General features: G+C 37.3%; 1 protein-coding gene across 1 annotated transcript; it reads left to right on the top strand.

Annotated features, from left to right (window-relative positions):
• Window positions 1-12,791: 12,791 nt before the first annotated feature.
• OR9K2 (olfactory receptor family 9 subfamily K member 2) lies at window positions 12,792-13,733 on the top strand. Its single transcript, NM_001389900.1, has one exon. The coding sequence runs from the start codon at window positions 12,792-12,794 to the stop codon at window positions 13,731-13,733; it is 942 nt and encodes a 313-aa protein (NP_001376829.1).
• Window positions 13,734-18,492: the final 4,759 nt, after the last annotated feature.

Below are 18,492 nucleotides of genomic sequence, written 5' to 3'. Positions count from 1 at the left end.
GCATGAAAAAGCAGAAAGCTGCCTCCCAGATGAAGGTACAGGATACAACCCCAGAAAAACAACTAAATGAAGTAGAGATAGGCAACCTTCCAGAAAAAGAATTCAGAATAATGATAGTGAATATGATTCAGGTTCTCAGAAAAGGAATGGAGGCAAAGGTTGAGAAGACACAAAAAGTGTTTACCAAAGACCTACAAGAACTAAAGAAAAAGCAAACAGAAATGAATAATGCACAATAATGCATTCCTCTAGAAGGAATCCAGAGCAGAATAACTGAGGTGTAAACAGAGATAAATGACCTGAAGGACAGCTTGGTGGAAATCACTGCCTCAGAACAGAATATAGAATAAAGATTTAAAAGATATGAAGATAGCCTAAGAGACCTGAAACAACATTAAAAGCATGAACATTTGCAGTATAGGGGCCCCAGAAGGAGAAGAGAGAGAGAGAGAGAGAGAGAGAGAAGACCTAAGAAAATATTTGAAGAGGTAATAGCTGAAAACTTTCTAACATGGGAAGGGAAATAATCAAGTCTAGGAAACAGAGAGAATCCTAGGCAGGATAAACCAAAGGAAGAATACACCAGGACACATAGTAATCAAACTCAGAAAAACTAAAGACAAAGATAAAATATTAAAACAACAAGGGAAAAATGACAACATACAAGGGAACTCTCATCAGGCTGATTTCTTTCTTTCTTTTTTTCTAAATTTATTTATTTTTATTGAAGGCTAATTACTGTACAATATTTTTTTCTTTTTCTTTTCTTTTTAAAATTTACAATATTGTATTGGTTTTTCCATATATCAAAATGAATCTACACAGGTGTACATGTGTTCCCTATCCTGAACCCTCCTTCCTCTTCCCTCCCCATACCATCTCTCTGGGTCGTCCCAGTGAACCAGCCCCAAGCATCCAGTATCGTATTGTAGTGGGTTTTGCCATACATTGACATGAATCACAGGCTGATTTCTTACCAGAAACTCTACAAGCCAGATGGGAACGGCATGACAATTTAAAGTGATGAAATGAAAGAAACTTACAACCAGGAGTACTCTATGCAGCAAGACTCTTCTTCAGATTTGATGGAGAAATCAAAAGCATTCCAGATAAGGAAAAGCTAAAATAATTCAGCACCACCAAATCAGCTTTACAACAAATGCTAAAGGAACTTCTTTAAGCAGAAGACAAAAAAATGGAAAGCCCTATCCACAGAAAATAAACCACAGACAATTAAGAAAGTGGTAATAGGTAAATAGGATAATTACATTAAATGTAAATGGATTAAATGCACCTATCAAAAGATAGACTGGCTGACCAGATGAAAACCTGTGCATGTATGCACTTCTGCTTACCACATCCTTCTGCTTGGCCCACCTAATTGTATGTAATTATTTTATACTGTTGGAGAAGGCAATGGCACCCTACTCCAGTACTCTTGCCTGGAAAATCCCATAGATGGAGGAGCCTGGTAGGCTGCAGTCCATGGGGTCCTAAGAGTCGGACACGACTGAGCGACTTCACTTTCACTTTTCACTTTCATGTATTGGAGAAGGAAATGGCAACCCACTCCAGTGTTCTTGCCTGGAGAGTCCCAGGGACAGGGGAGCCTAGTGGGCTGCCATCTATGGGGTCGCGCAGAGTCGGACACTACTGAAGTGACTTAGCATTAGCATTAACATTTTATACCCTTAGGCTGATTATGTTTCCTTCATGGCTTGCAATTAAAATTATCTTTTATTTTTTGTCTGGTTATTGATTGTGAAAACTGATCAACATCTTTTACTACTGTCCCGACCCAGGGATCGAACCCAGTCTCCTGCATTGTAGACAGAGGCTTTACCATCTGAGCCATCAGGGAATCCCGTTTATGTAACTATTACCCACTTAATACCACAGTATCATGACTGGTCAACAGAAAAATTATAAAATTCTATATCACCAAAACTACCATTGAATAGAAAAATCTGTAATTGCTTTTTAAAATCCAAATGCATATCAGACTTATCTTGGAATTTTTTAAAAAATACAACTGCCCAGGTATTGCTTATTGTTATTATTATTATTTTTGGCCAGAGCTCCAGCTATGTTTCTAATGAGCAACCATGTTAAAAACAACTGGGCTATGTGAGGATATTTTACTTTTATCAAGTTTGTTTCACTTTTTTTAAAATTTTTATTTAATTTTAAAACTTTACATAATTGTATTAGTTTTGCCAAATATCAAAATGAATCTACCACAGGTATACACGTGTTCCCCATCCTGAACCCTCCTCCCTCCTCCCTCCCCATACCATCCCTCTGGGTCGTCCCAGTGCACTAGCCCCAAGCATCCAGTATCGTGCATCAAACCTGGACTGGCATCTCGTTTCATACATGATATTTTACATGTTTCAATGCCATTCTCCCAAATCTTCCCACCCTCTCCCTCTCCCACAGAGTCCATAAGACTGTTCTATACATCACTGTCTCTTTTGCTGTCTCGTTCACAGGGTTATTGTTACCATCTTTCTAAATTCCATATATATGCGTTAGTATACTGTATTGGTGTTTCACTTTTTCTATTTCATATTCAGTGCTCCTATTTCAATTAGGTTATGTTTTCCTATTTCTCCATCTCCTTTTTTATTGATGTTCTTTCTCAAGCCTTTATCAAGTGTAGCAGAAAAGTTTTTGTATACAGATATATAAATAATGTGTACAACATATATATTTTAGAAAATGTATGGATTTTTGCCTAACTAAAATTTTATAACATTTTGATTCCATTTGTTTAAATTAGTAAGTAGAATCCTAGATTTCTAATTAAAAAAAAAAGATATGAAACAAGCAGGAAAGGTTTATTGTATAGCTAGGGAACTATAGTCAATACGTTGCAATAACCTATAATGGAGAAAAATATCATCTTTGTATATGTATAACTGAACCACACATACAAAAAAGAATTTTACTTTTTAAAATGTAGTAATGCTTATCTTTTTGCCAGTTTTTCTAAATGGCCTACAGACTTTTAATAACACTTGAGATACAAGATTCTAATTATATTTATGTAGGATATGATTCAGAGAAGGCAATGACTACCCACTCCAGTACTCTTGCCTGGAAAATCCCATGGACGGAGGAGCCTGGTAGGCTGCAGTCCATGGGGTCGGGAAGAGTCGGACCTACTGAGCTACTTCAGTTACACTTTTCACTTTCATGTATTGGAGAAGGAAATGGCAACCCACTCCAGTGTTCTTGTCTGGAGAATCCAGGGGCGGTGGAGTCTGGTGGGCTGCCATCTATGGGTCACACAGAGTCGAACATGACTGAAGTGACTTAGCAGCAGCATCAGGATATGATTAACATAAATTAATTCCATAAATATATATTATATTAAATTATTAATGACATCCTTCAGAATGCTCCTATTCTTGTTTTTTCTACAGTTGATAAAATATTCTTAGAGAAATATTAATATGTCTCATTATGATTATACATTTTTGTTCTTTTTTCTTATGTTTCTCCTGTTTTTGCTTTATGAATCTTTGTTTTTTTGTTGTCAAGGGGTCTAATGGTTTATGATGTCTATCTTTGTGAATTGCACCTTTTATCATTAAAAACATTCATCTTTGTTTCATTTAAAATAAGTAAAGTTAATAAAAATTATAAGTAAAATACTCAGAACATAATAATTTATTAGTATGAGACAATACAGCAAAGAAGGTGTGTCTCATCATTTTAAAACTGAATGATATGTGTGGTGATGGTACAAACACATAAAAAGTAAAGGAGCTCTTAGCAAGCCAGGAATAAAGAATTTCCTTAACTTGAAAAGTAACATCTACCAAAAATCTAGAGCTAAGGTCATATTTAAGGTGAGAAGCAGAAGCTTTCCTGATAAAATTAGGAACAAAGCAAGGAAGTCCCCATTGCAAAACCTTTTCAACCTTCAACTACAGTTGAAGTCTTAGCTAAGGCAATAGACAAGAAAAGAAAGTGTTATGGGCTGAATTATGTTTTTCAGAATTAATATGTTGAAGACCTAACCCTGGCATTATAGTGTATGACTATAGAGCTTATCCTTGAACAACATTAGTTTTAAATGTGCAGATTCACTTGCACACAAATTGGTTTTAATAAATGTATTAGAAGTTGTTTTTGAATATTTGCAACAATTTGAAAAAACTTACAGATGAACTATGTAGCCTAGAAATATTGAAAATAATTAAGAAAAATTAGGTATGTCATGATTGCATAAAATATATATAGATACTACTCTAGACCATACCTGGCACTATTTTCAGTTGAGAGAAATTTTAAAAATGTAACATTGGAGTGTTAAATAATAATTACAGGAAATTGATTGTAGTATATATCATACTACTATAATATATTTGTAGTTACCTCCTGTTGCTATTGTGGTGAGCTCAAGTGATGTGAGTATCCACTTAAAACACTACAGGACACTAATCATCTCTATGTGAGCTGTTAATCTTTCCAATAAACTGTGCACCACAATAAAAAGTGATCTCTCCCAGTTCTTGTAAATTTTTCATTATGTTTAGTGCAATACCTTAAATAACAACATCTCAGGACTCCTATGAAGTGCCACTAATGGTGCAGGAAGTGCTCCTAAGAAGCAGAGAATAGTCATGACCTTACATGAAAAAGTTGAATTGCTAGGTATCTACTGAAGGTTGAGGTCTACAGCTATGGTTGCCTTCCATTTTAAGATGAATGAATCCAGTGTAAGGACTTTTTTTTTTTTAAAGAATTTTTGAAGCTGTAGCTTGCTGTGGCTACAGCAGTAGGTATGAAAATTTTGTGAATAGTTTATGTCATATTAAAAATGCATACTTTACTGAGTGCAGGATTGCCAGGAGAAAGACATAACTATATATTCTAATATGATTTGAGAAAAAGTAAAGTTATATGCCAATGTAAAACAAAAGCAAGGTGAAGGACTAAAACTGGAGAATTTGATGAAAGCAAAGGATGGTTTGATAATTTTAGAAAGAGGTTTGGCTTAAGAAGTGTCAAGAAAATTGGGGAAGCAGCTTCTACTGATCAAGAGATAGCAGATGAGCTCCCAAATGCCAGTAAGAAAATCATTGAGGGGAGAGGATATCTGGCTGAACCAGTTTTTTTTTTTTTTTAAATTTTATTTTATTTTTAAAAACCAGTTTTTAATGCCAAAAAAAAAAAAGAGTGCCCTATTCGTTGAAGAAACTGTCACAGAGGATACTTATTAGAAGGGGAAGGAAGTGAGCCCCAGGATTCAAGGCAGAAATGGATAGGCTTACCCTACTGTTTTGTGCAAATGTGTTTAGGTTTATGATCAAGAATGTCCTTATCTGTAAAACTATTAATCCCCAAATTTTAAAGGGAAAAGATACATTGCAGCTGCCAGTCTCTTTTTGTAAAGCAAGAAAGACTAGACAAGTAACCTCTTTCTCCTGACTTGGTTCCACTGATGCTTTTGGAAGCACCTTGCAGGAGAGGTCTGTCTTACATTTTTTTTTTTTTTAAATACTGTACCATGTCCCTGGCCACCCAGAACCCCATGAGTTAAACACCAAAGGTGTCTACTTGTCCCCTGAACACAACATCTCTAATTCAGCCCCTAGATCAGGGGGTGTAAGGATCTTTAAAGCTCATTACACATGATAATTTAGGGAAAGATTTTCAGTGGTATGGAAGAGAAACCTGGTAGAGAGATCATGAGAGTCTGAAAGGATTATACCATTGAAGATGCCATCATTGTTATAGAAAATCTGTGAAAGCCACCAATCCTGAAACAGTAAAGTCCTGCTGAAGAACTGGTTCAAGATGCTGTGCATGACTTCACATGATTTACAACAGAGCCAATCAAGAAAATCATGAAGATATTTAAGATATGACAAAAAAGGTGGTGAAGTGGGTTAAGTGTTTCAAGATATGGATGTTGGAGAAATTCAAGAACTGATAAATACCACAACAAAAGAATTAACAGAAGAGTTGATGGAGATGAGTGGCTCTCAATCAGTGCCAGATGACTAGGAAGGAGATACAGAAGAAGCAGTGCCAGAGACAAGTGACATTAGGCAATTTGGCAGAAGGACTCCAATTATTAAAGACTGCTTTTGATTTCTTTTATGACATGAACCCTTCTACTCTTGGGTTGACCAAAAATTTCATTTGGATTTTTCTGTACTGTTATGAACACCTTTATAAACTTTTTGGGGAATGTAATACATTATGAATTACAATATGGTATAGTATTGATGGGCGTCCAAGGTGTCTCAGTGGTAAAGAATCTGCCTGCCAATGCAGGAGATGCAAGAGACTCTGGTTCAATCCCTCAGTTGGGAAGATTCCCTGTAGTAGGAAATGGCAAGTCACTCCAGTATTCTTTCTTGGAGAATCCCATGGATGGCGGAACTTGGTGGGTGATAGTCCAGGGGTTGCAAATAATTGGACATGACATGCATTGTCTGTGTACGTCACTGTACAATAATTAGAGAAACTACATGAGAACATCATAGGTAGGTGGGTTTTTAAAAGAATAACAATGTTTCTAATGCTGTATTATGAATATGACTATAATACTCTATGTAATAAAAGTTTATAATGATTCATTCATTAATTGTGTAGGTTGCACTACCATGAAGCAACTAAATTGAGTACACAGTTCTCATAAATCAATCATATTGCTACTTCTTAATTATCAATACAAGAATCCTTATATCAGTAAATAAATATGAATTTTTTTTCTCATCATCATTTCATTTTTTATATTTTTTTATATTTTCATTTTTGATGTCTAGTGTTAGCAATACGTATAATATATACAATATTTTGTATTATGTAAGATGTACTGATACAGACACTGAAAGATGATTTGACAGATAATCTTGTCCCTTGGAAGAAAACCTATGACAAACGTAGACAGTGTATTAAAAACCAGAGACATCATTCGCTGACAAAAGGCCATATAGTCAAAGCTATGGTTTTTCCAGTAGTCATGTATGGATGTGAGAGTTGGACCATAAAGAAGACTGAGTGCCGAAGAATTGATGATTTTGAATTGTGGTGTTGGTGAAGACTCTTGAGAGTCCCTTGGACTACAAGGAGATCAAACCAAGCAATCCTAAAGGAAATCAACTGTGAATATTCATTAGAAGAGCTGATACTGAAACTGAGGCTCCAATACTTTGGACACCTACTGTGAAGAGCTGACTTATGGAAAAGACCTTGATGCTGGGAAAGATTGAAGACAGGAGGAGAAGCGGGTGACAGAGGATGATATGGTTGGATGACATCATCGACTCAATGGACATGAGTTTAAGCAAAATCCAGGAGATAGTGAATGACAGGGAAGCCTGGCGTGCTGCAGTCCATGGGGTCACAAAGAGTTGGACAAGATTGAGTGACTGAACAACATTTGTTGACTGTAAGATTCACTACTCAGGAATTGCCTCCAGTAATTCTTGTTGTATCATTTTCTAAAAATTCTGGGACATATATTATTCTACATTCTAATCTAATTAAATTTGTCCTTTTGGTGGACAATATCCACATATATGCATGATGCCTATAACTCAACAATAAAAAAACCAAACAACCCGAATAAAAAATGGGCAAAGAGACATACAGAACTTGTGGACACAGAAGATGAAGGAAAGGGAGACAAACTGAGAGAGTAGAGTTGACATATATACTCTATCATGTGTAAAATAAGTAGCTTGTGCAAAGTGGCTGTTTAGCATAGGGAACCCAGCTCCATGCTCAGAGGGCTGGGATGGCGGGGCTGGGAGAGAGGTCTTAGAAGGAGGGGATATATGTGTACTTATAGCTGGTTCATGTTGTACAGTAGAAACCAAGAGAACATTGTAAAGCACTATTCTCCAATTAAAAATCATTCTTTAAAAAATGTAAGCTCTTTAAACGCTTACTTTTTCTCTGCTTCCATCACTGGTTTTTCTTTTACATTTACAACAGTGTGTGTTTCAACAATAAGTGAGTGAAATAAAAAAAGTGGTCAAAGGACTTGAATATACATTTTTCCAAAGGAGACAGACATATGGCCAACAGGCTCATGAAAGATGTTCAACATCACAAATTAATGCAAATCAAAGTCACAATGAGATACCACCTCCTGCCTGTTAGAATGGCTATTATCAAAAATGCAAGAAATGACAAGTATTGGTGAGGATGTGGAGAAAAAGAAACAGAGTTTTGGTGAGAATAGAAATTGGCTTAGCCACTATAAAACTTATGGATATTTCTCAAAATATTAAGAACAGAGCCAGCATATGATTCAGTCATTCCACTTCTCAGTATTTACCAAAGAATATGAAAGTACTAATTGAAAAAATATACGCACCCTTATGTTCATCACAGTACTATTTACAATAACCAAGATACAAAAACAACTTAAAGGCCCACTGACCGATGGATAAAGAAGATGTGGTGTATATATAGAATAGAATTATATTTAACCATAAAAAAGGTGAAACCTTGCCAATTGTGATAACACGGATGGACTTCAAGGATATTATAAGTTAGATAGAGAAAGACAAATACCGTATGACTTCACTCATACATGGAATACAAAAAACAAATAAGCAAAAATCAAAATAAGTAAGCAAAGCAAACTAATCAAAAACAAACATGTAGATACAGAGAAGAGAATAGTGATTATCAGAGAGAAAGAGGTGGGGGAGTGGAGGGAGAAATGGGTTAAGGAGATCAACTATATGGTGATGGAAACTAAATTTTCAGTGGTGACTATTGTGCAGTGTATACAGAAGTAGAAATGTAATGTATTCATGAAACTTGCATAATATAAACCAGTGTTACTTCAGTAAATAATAAATTAAAAAATAATATGTCTTGAAATGCAACAGACATAAAAAAATTTTTTTTTGGTCTCCTTTACAAGGATCGTCTTTAAGGCCAATTTTTTATGCTTGTTCAAACCCAGAGAAGGCATTTCTTAGCTGTCTCCTTCTCTACTTCTCTCTGGTAAACTTCTAGTTGGTCGACAGCTAGCTTTTTGCTCTTATTGAGCCAACCATCTCTACTTCATTACTTACCACCAAATTATTTTTAAGTTTCAGAATTCACTTATACTTGAACTTTTCCACACTTTGTTCTAAATACAGTTCACTTGGAGCTCTCTGTTATGGTACCTTTTTCATTCTAGTCGAAACCTGTGGTTCAGTTCTCTGAGTGACACCTCTGATTTAGGAGCAGGTTTCTGGGTATGCACAGTAGCTGATGATATTATCACTCTTGGCACAGAAACTTCATCCTTTGAACTGAGGCTACTTAAATCAGAGCTCCAGTATTCTTGGTGTAACATGACAGAGATCAAGCTTCTACCCTATGAATGGAGGCTGGATAAAGAAAGAGATCTTCAAGATATTTTAGCCACTTTTACTTTGAATAGACCTTCTGCATTATTTATACCTTGGGGATATGATATATTTGCTGCCTGATACTCTCAAGGTTATGGGCTTCCCAGGTGGCACTAGTGGTAAAGAATCCATCTGCAAATGCAGGAGACAACAGAGTGGTTCAATTCCTTGCTTGGGAAGATCCCCTGGAGGAGGGCACAACAACACATTCTAGTAGTCTTTCCTGGAGACTCCCATTGACAGGGGAGGTTGGTGGACTACAGTCCATTGAGTTGCAAACAGGTAGACATGAATAAAGCAACTTAACTCTCTGGGCGATATGATAGCCTTTGTCTGGTACCTAGGGGAAGAGAAATCTGTGTATTTTTTCCTGCACTTGTTTGAGTGGAGGAAAGTTATGCTGTGCTGAGAGAGGAGAGGAAGGAAGTGGGTCCTTGATCAAATAAGTGTGTGTGAATATTTATATTGACTTTATTCACAATATCTGAAATCAGAAAACACCTCAATTGCCCAAGATTTAAGAGTAGCAAAATTTGGTACATATGTAAATGGAATACTCATCAATAAAAAGAATGAGTTACTTATAGATATTACAAAATGAATAAATCTCAAAATCATTTTACTCAGTGAAAGAAACCTGAGAGAAAAGGGTGCATACTATATGCAAACATATTTATACGCAAAAGAAAAAAAGTCATATCACAGGTTATCTGAAAATGGATTTGGAAGCAGGCACAGTTAAAAAAGGGTATGATAAGTCTCTTGGAGGTGATGGAAATGCTCTGTGTCTTGATATGGTGATGGTTTCATTGATGTATAAAAAAGGCAAAACTCACAGAAATATATACTCAGTGAATACAGTTTATTTCACACTAACTATTTCTCAATAAAGTGTTTGAGAAAAAATAATGAGTAGAGCTGCATTTTTAGATGCAAGGAGTTGTGTTTTAGAACTCTGACTCAGATATGTCTTTTTTTGGATTGATGATTTTAAAAAAGATGTTTTTGGTCCTTCCCAAAGGATTCTCACAAGAAAACAGCTCTTGTATGTAGGCTGACTCCTATTAAACCTAGGCTGCTTCCACACACTCCCACCCCCAATTTCTTTCTGTTCTTCTTTTCTAAGTCTGGAGTCTGTATGTTCCTCATGGGTCTTGACTCTGGAGTCTAGACATCTTAATAATAAATTTATACTTCTTTCTTTCCCAGGAGGACTATATCCCAGATGGTAAAGAAAAGCTCAATGCTACAATTATAAAAATTTATACTGTTATGCCAAAGCCATTATGAAAACTGTTGCTTTTATTTGAGTAGATTATCAGAGATTCCAGATGGCTCAGGACTTCTACATGGATGTCTAAGATAATCTACTTTTGCTTCCTAAAAGCATTCAAACACTAGAGAATGCAGAAGAGGAACTACCCTATTGATTGATTCCTCAGATTCACTTTGCATAACTATAGAATATAATTCCTGCAAGCATTTCAGAGTTAACCAAGGATCACTGGAAAAAACATTTGTTTGTGTTCTACAAAGGACCATGACTTTTTCCAATGTCAACTACTAAAGGAAAGTTTAGTAGTTTACATAGAGCAGTAAGAAAAATAAGGCTATTTTCTCTAAGGGAAGAATATGAAACTGGGAAAATGAACATGTATTTGGAAATTTTGAGAGGAAAGGGCTTCATTTTATTTTGACATAATGATTTTTAAAATTATTTTTGTAACATAGTCATTAAATTTGTTTACTCTTTCTAAAATTAAAACAATAACAAGACAAAACATCAGAATTCTGCTACTTCTTTTTACAGAACATGACAAATTACCAAACAATATAAGGTAAGAGTACATTTGAAAGCATGTGATTTTTGACAAATAATAAATCACCAACTGACTACTTGTTTATTGAATACTCTGGGAAAAACACTCTGTTTTCCAGATATAAGTGTTTTTAGCTGTAAACTTATTAACATTAGAATGAGTTTGATAGGAATAAATCTCAAAAATGCAAGTAATCTGGTCCCTTGGTTCTAGGCAGGATTTTAAAGAAATATAAATAAGATACATTATTTTTCAAAAAACATTTTACAACTACTACAGTGTTTCCTTTCACTGTCTAAATAATTTATACTCCCAAGACCCTAACTCTGATCTATTTAAAATCTTGCCCCTTTATAATTATCTTCATATTTAATTTTTGATGGATCTGGTGAATAACAAAATTATATCAAGACAACATCATACTATTTTACTGAAAGTCATCTGTTCCTCACTAAAACATTAAACTTCTCTCATATTTCTTTATCAAAGAAAAAGGTGATAGATATCACACAGTGATTAGAGCATGGGTTCTGGAACCAGATTTCTTGGCTTCAGATTTCAAGTCTGACCCTAGTAGATGTCCTTCAACATATTTTATTTCTTGGTACTTCATTTACCTTACTGTAAACTGGGGAATACAATAACACTCACCTCATATTATTGTTGTATATATTAAATGAGCTATTATGAAAGCATTTAGAGAAGTGGCCTATAAAAGATGCCACATAATGTTTGCTATTATTGTTGTCTACACAGATTCATGTATATAAAGCCCTGGGGAGAAGAGTGATCTTATTTGAAGTGTCTAGTAAATAAACTAATGAGGACTGTGAAAGTTATATTCCAGGTAAATAAGAATGCAATCAACAATTTCTTCTTTATGTCTCTTTTGTTCAGTATCCATTTCTAAATAATTCTATCTAGACAGAATAAGTCTCTTTCTTTACTATGACCTGTCAGTTGAGGAAATGAAGGAAAATTGTTTTTATGAAACAAATTTTGAGGCTCATCTGGAGAATTTCTAGCATACAAGTGCTGATAATTTTTGTGTTTGGTTGTGCAGAAATTTTTCTTTGTGAGTATACACATTATATCAGAATCCATGGTTTCCATTACTGGCAAAAAATAATTGCACCTTTTAGATATCTTAAAATTCAATCATTTCCTTTGTATCTGCTGGTACTCTATGCCTGCCAAGCTAAGTTTTCCTAAAGTAGACTACTGAAGCCCTTATCTCCAAACTCAGACTCCAAAATTGCTTCCAAAATGTCATTTATTGAAATATTTGTGCTCTCTTGCAATCACTATTTCCTGACATTACATTTATTACATAAATCATGAGTTGGAAATATATACAAAAGTGCTTCATGCACTGTGAAGGGTATTTGGTGGGAAGACACTGTATTAGATTCAGAAGGAAAAGATCTAATTTCACCACTTGTATAAATTAGTAACTTTTAAGGTAAAAATAAATAATGATTTTAGAACAGTTTCATGACTTCTAATACAGTAAGATGATTGGTAAAGAGGATGACAACCAAGAGTTCGTTTGCTTATTTTGCTTTGTACCTCTCTGCAGGTTTCTGCCATGGGTGACAGGGGAACAAGCAACTACTCAGACATGACTGACTTCATTCTTGTAGGCTTCAGGGTCCGCCCAGAGCTCCACATTCTCCTCTTCCTGCTTTTTCTGCTTGTCTATGCCATGATCCTTCTAGGGAATGTTGGCATGATGGTCATTATTATAACTGATCCCCAGCTGAACACACCAATGTATTTCTTCCTAGGCAACCTCTCCTTCATCGATCTCGTCTATTCATCTGTTATTGCACCCAAGGCTATGAGCAACTTCTGGTCTGAGAGAAAGTCCATCTCCTATGAAGGCTGTGTGACCCAGCTCTTTCTCTTCGCCCTCTTCATTGTGACCGAGGGGTTTCTCCTGGCAGTCATGGCTTATGACCGTTTCATTGCCATCTGCAATCCTCTCCTCTACACTGTCCAGATGTCAACACGTCTCTGTGCTCAGTTGGTGGCTGGTTCCTATTTTTTTGGCTGTATCAGTTCAATTCTTCAGACCAGCATGACATTTACTTTATCCTTTTGTGCTTCTCGGGCCATTGACCATTTTTACTGTGACACTCGCCCACTTCAAAGACTATCTTGTTCTGACCTCTTCATCCTGAGAATGGTTTCTTTCACCTTATCTGGCCTCATTACCTTGCCTACCATCATAGTTATTGTTATTTCATATTTGTACATTGTGTCCACAGTTCTAAAGATACCCTCCACCGAAGGGCGTAAGAAAGCCTTCTCCACTTGCAGCTCCCACCTGGGAGTCGTGAGTGTACTGTATGGTGCTGTCTTTTTTATGTATCTCACTCCTGACACATTTCCTGAGCTCAGTAAAGTGGCCTCCTTGTGTTACACCCTACTCACTCCCATGTTGAATCCTCTGATTTACTCTCTGAGAAACAAAGATGTCAAAGAAGCTCTAAACAAACTTTTGGAGAAGAAAAGTACTATTCTGTGATTATTATTTCTCTTCCACTAATGAGTGGTGTCTGTTTATTTTGTACTCCTCTGGTCATCAATGAAAGTATTCTCCTCAGTATCATAGAAATATTATCAAAAGCTTTTTAAAGGTAGTGTATTATTTCCATATGCTACTTTTTCCCCATCTTAGCATTGTCATTGGAGAATGCAATAGCACCCCATTCCAGTACTCTTGCCTGGAAAATCCCATGGGCAGAGGAGCCTGGAAGACTGCAGTCCATGGGGTCCCTGAAGATGAGACATGACTGAGTGACTTCACTTTCACTTTTCACTTTCATGCACTGGAGAAGGAAATGGCAACCCACTCCAGTGTTCTTGCTTGGAGAATCCCAGGGATGGGTGAGCCTGGTGGGCTGCCGTCTATGGGGTCGCACAGAGTCAGACACGACTGAAGTGACTTAGTGACTTAGTCACTTACTGAAGTCTTCAATGGAGCAGCAGTAGCATTGTCAAACATAAATATCTTGGATTTTGGAGATGCTCTGGACATTGCAGATACATTTTTCAAGATGAATCTTCATACTAATCTCAAATAACATTTTATTTCAAAAAACTGGTTTCTATTTATGGCATACTGTAGAACACTGTTTTTATATATTATTATAGTGCTTAAGCAGTTATTTTGTCTAGTTTAGTCTTTGGAATGGCTCCTTCTCTTACACACAACTCCTAGTGGCTCAGACGGTAAAGAATCCACCTGCAATGCAAGAGACCCTGGTTTAATCCCTGGGTCAGGGTGATCCCTGGAGAAGGGAATGGCTACCCATTCTAATATTCTTCCCTGGAGAATTCCACGGACTGAGGAGCTTAGCATTCTACATTCCATGGGGTCACAAAGAGTCGGACTTGACTGAGCAGACTTTGAGATCCAGACTTTGAGATCAGCAGATGCCAAAGAGTCGGACTTGATTGAGCAGACTTTGGGACTTCGGGATCATCAGAGAATTGCAATTTGTGGTCTGTATTCATGGTGAGCCACATGCAAGTCTCTGCATGCCAAAGGAAGGAGAACAGTTCTATAAGAAGGAAGAGGAAATTGGGAAAGCTCTTGTGCACAAGACCATGGCTTTTCACTGGCTGAGACTTTGCTAGGTAAGAAGAATAATCTTTTAGCCCTTCAAAAGAACTAGATCAAAGGCTGAAAAGCCCAACATTGTTTCACAGAAAAAACACCTCTGTTCCTGAATGAATGGGTTGAAGGCTAGCCACCTTAGAAGGAGCAGCCACTGTTCTGCAGAGTACAGGCTGAAGGCTAGTCAGTCATGAAATAGTCTGATCTCAAATCACATCAAAGCGCCAAACAACTACTAGCCTAACAACAACACCTTAACCAGAAAGGCAAAGTTTTAAATAGATCCCAAATAAAGCCAGGAGAGCTTCAAATGCAAAGAGGGTGAAAGCTCAGTTCCAGAAGTAAGACATCCTTCAAACCCCAGGGTTGGTGAGAAAAACAGTAAACAACAATGACTCAAATGAGGATATTGGACCTATTTGCACACCAGTCCTAGAACTGTTGGGAGTCTTCTCAGGCTCTTGTGAAGTCCACTGAAATGTTGATCTGAAACAAATAGACTGACAGATATTTCTCTAGCAAACATGGAGGAGAAGCACAGAGTTGCAATTCAAGGTCTGCCACCAGGGCAAGACACATGCAAATTCCCAAATGACAAATGAAGGACAACTCTTTTAAAGAAGAAAAAATAAAGATTGATCATGTCAACTACAAACTGGCATTTGCCATCTACCTCTACAAGGATTTAAAATCACATGCTGGTACAGCTGCTGATTTTCAATACCCCTGAAAGGAGTTCAGGGTAGAGAGCAGAAATGAGGTATTATGTGCTCTGGGAAAAACTGGCAGAATAAGTCTTAAGATACTTTGATATTTTCAGGAGCTGATTTGATGAGCCCATTCTTGTATCTCCTCATATCTAGAAAAAGCATTAAAATCCTTCATGGTGATGACTGTTGCTTGTGAGTAATAGAAACCTTCTGCAAAGAATATGTGCTTGATTGCATGTACTCCTGCTTCACCAAAATCACATATATATTGACCACCTTTGGAGTAGTTTCTCAGAGCTATCTGAGATTCTGTCTCCTGGACTACAGTCCTCATTTTATCCCAAATAAAATTTGTCTTACGACTCTCATGTTGTGTATTGTCTTTAAGCTTTGACTGGTGCTGTAGTGAAAAAAAGTGCCCTTGACTTTTCATTGGCTGAGTCCTTGACAAGAAAGTAGAAGAGTCTTTTTCTTTACAGTTGGGCTCTGCTTTTGGTGTAGGTGTGAAAGTCCCCAACTTTTAGTTTCCAACTTTATTTCAGAGGTTTCTGTTTACTAATTTTTACAATCATTTGTGAATTTTCAGTTGAATAAGCTATTTTATACGTGTTCTATCAAGAGGAAGTAATAATAAGGAGAAACAAACAATAAATAATTTTCATTACATACATGAACTTGGGAAATTGTACATTGAGTTTGTCAGGCATTGGGGAGTGCTCTGAGGACCTGCTTGTTCCCGGACACTAATTAAAAAAATCAAAGTGGGAGACAGAGATATCAAATTTGTTGAGGCAATCATTCCCTTGAATGAACTTTGATAATTGTTCCTATAGTAATTATGTAAGAAATATCTAATAAAGGAATAGAAGATCAGATCAGATCAGATCAGTTGCTCAGTCGTGTCTGACTCTTTGTGACCCCATGAATTGCAGCATGCCAGGCCTCCCTGTCCATCACCAACTCCCAGAGTTCACTAAGAGTTACTCCATCGAGTCAGTGATGCCACAGCCATCTCATCTTCTGTCATCCCCTTCTCCTCCTGCCCCCAACCCCTCCCAGCATCAGAGTCTTTTCCAATGAGTCAACTCTTTGCATGAGGTGGCCAAAGTACTGGAGTTTCAGCTTTAGCATCATTCCTTCCAAAGACATCCCAGGGCTGATCTTCAGAATGGACTGGTTGGATCTCCTTGCAGTCCAAGGGACTCTCAAGAGTGTTCTCTAACACCACAGCTCAAAAGCATCAATTCTTTGGCGCTCAGCCTTCTTCACAGTCCAACTTCACAGTCCAACTCTCACATCCATACATGACCACAGGAAAAACCATAGCCTTGACTAGATGAACCTTTGTTGGCAAAGTAATGTCTCTGCTTTTGAATATGCTATCTAGGTTGGTCATAACTTTCCTTCCAAGGAGTAAGCATCTTTTAATTTTATGGCTGCCGTCACCATCTGCAGTGATTTTGGAGCCCAGAAAATTAAAGTCTGACACTGTTTCCACTGTTTCCCCATCTATTTCCCATGAAGTGGTGGAACCGGATGCCATGATCTTCGTTTTCTGAATGTTGAGCTTTAAGCCAACTTTTTCACTCTTCACTTTCACTTTCATCAAGAGGCTTTTGAGTTCCTCTTCACTTTCTGCCATAAGGGTGGTGTCATCTGCATATCTGAGGTTATTGATATTTCTTCCAGCAATCTTGATTTCAGTTTGTGTTTCTTCCAGTCCAGCGTTTCTCATGATGTAGTCTGAATATAAGTTAAATAAACAGGGTGACAATAGAAGATAAGTAATCACTAAAATAGAGGGTGACCCCAAATTTACATGCTATGCCTCTGTACCTTCATTTATTCTATTAATTTTATTTAATGCCTATAAACTCCAGGAGATGATGAGGGACAGGGAGATGGTGAGGCATAGTAAGGCCTGGCGTGCTAGGTCCATGGGGTTGCAAAGAGATGGACATGACCTGATGACTGATCAGCAACAGTATGTTCTGATCTTGTGGTAGCCGTGGGTACAGATAACCTTATTGTTCAGGAAACATACAGTTTAATGTTGGAATCAGATCATTGGACATACAATTAAAATACAGAGATTTTATTTTACTGTTTATTGTATGCAGGCAGTAAACATGGATATTGTAAGGTTGGATGCCTGAGAGTGGGTGTTGGTAATCAAGGAAAGTCTTAGGGATACATGGAAAATATATTTCAAGTCGTACGATTGTAGTCAGGGAAACTGCTTATCAGTTTATGTTATTGATGGGGATTGAAGTATGCCAATGTAATTTTAAAAAGCTTTACTTAAAAATTACAAGTAGGGGTTCCATTTCAAGATGGTGGTGTGGAAGGGTAGAAGGACATGCGCTCATACCCTTCTGCAAAAGGACTAAAATCCCAACTAGCTGTTGAACAACCATCGACAGGAGGATGCTGGAACCTGCCAAAAAAATATACCCAACGTCCAAAGACAAAGAAGCAGCAGCAGTGAGATGGTAGGAGGGGCACAATGCTGATAAAATCAAATTCCACAAAATGGAGAACAATAATACCAAAGAAGTTCTCACACTATTGTGACTATTCTGAACCCTACTTCGGGCTTCCCAGCTTGGGGACCTGACAAAAGGACTGGGAATCCCCAGGGACTCTGACGTTGAAGCCCAGCAGGATCTGATTATAAGACAGGACTGGGAGAAACAGAGACTCCAGATTTGGAGGGCATAAACAAAATCTCACACGCACCAAGACTCAGAGGAAAGGAGCAGGGACTCCACAGGAAACTGAACCAAAACTACCAGCTGGGCTTGGAGGGTGTCCTGTGGAGGCATGGGTCCGCAGGGGCTCACTGCGGGGACGGGGTGACTGGCAGGAGCTGTCAGGGAAGGTTCCCTTCAGCATAAACACTCTTGGAAGTCACCATTAACTTGACCACAGACCCTGGGTTACCTCAGGCCAAA

This window comes from Bos taurus, chromosome 5 (assembly GCF_002263795.3).
Source record: "Bos taurus isolate L1 Dominette 01449 registration number 42190680 breed Hereford chromosome 5, ARS-UCD2.0, whole genome shotgun sequence".
Taxonomy (NCBI): domain Eukaryota; kingdom Metazoa; phylum Chordata; class Mammalia; order Artiodactyla; family Bovidae; genus Bos; species Bos taurus.
The sequence above is the reverse complement of the archived record's forward strand: the minus strand, read 5'-3'. Positions and strand labels throughout refer to the sequence as shown.

Bases quoted from the DNA above. Each gene is read 5' to 3' on its own strand.
- OR9K2 (NM_001389900.1), top strand. From the start codon at position 12,792: ATGGGTGACAGGGGAACAAGCAACTACTCAGACATGACTGACTTCATT.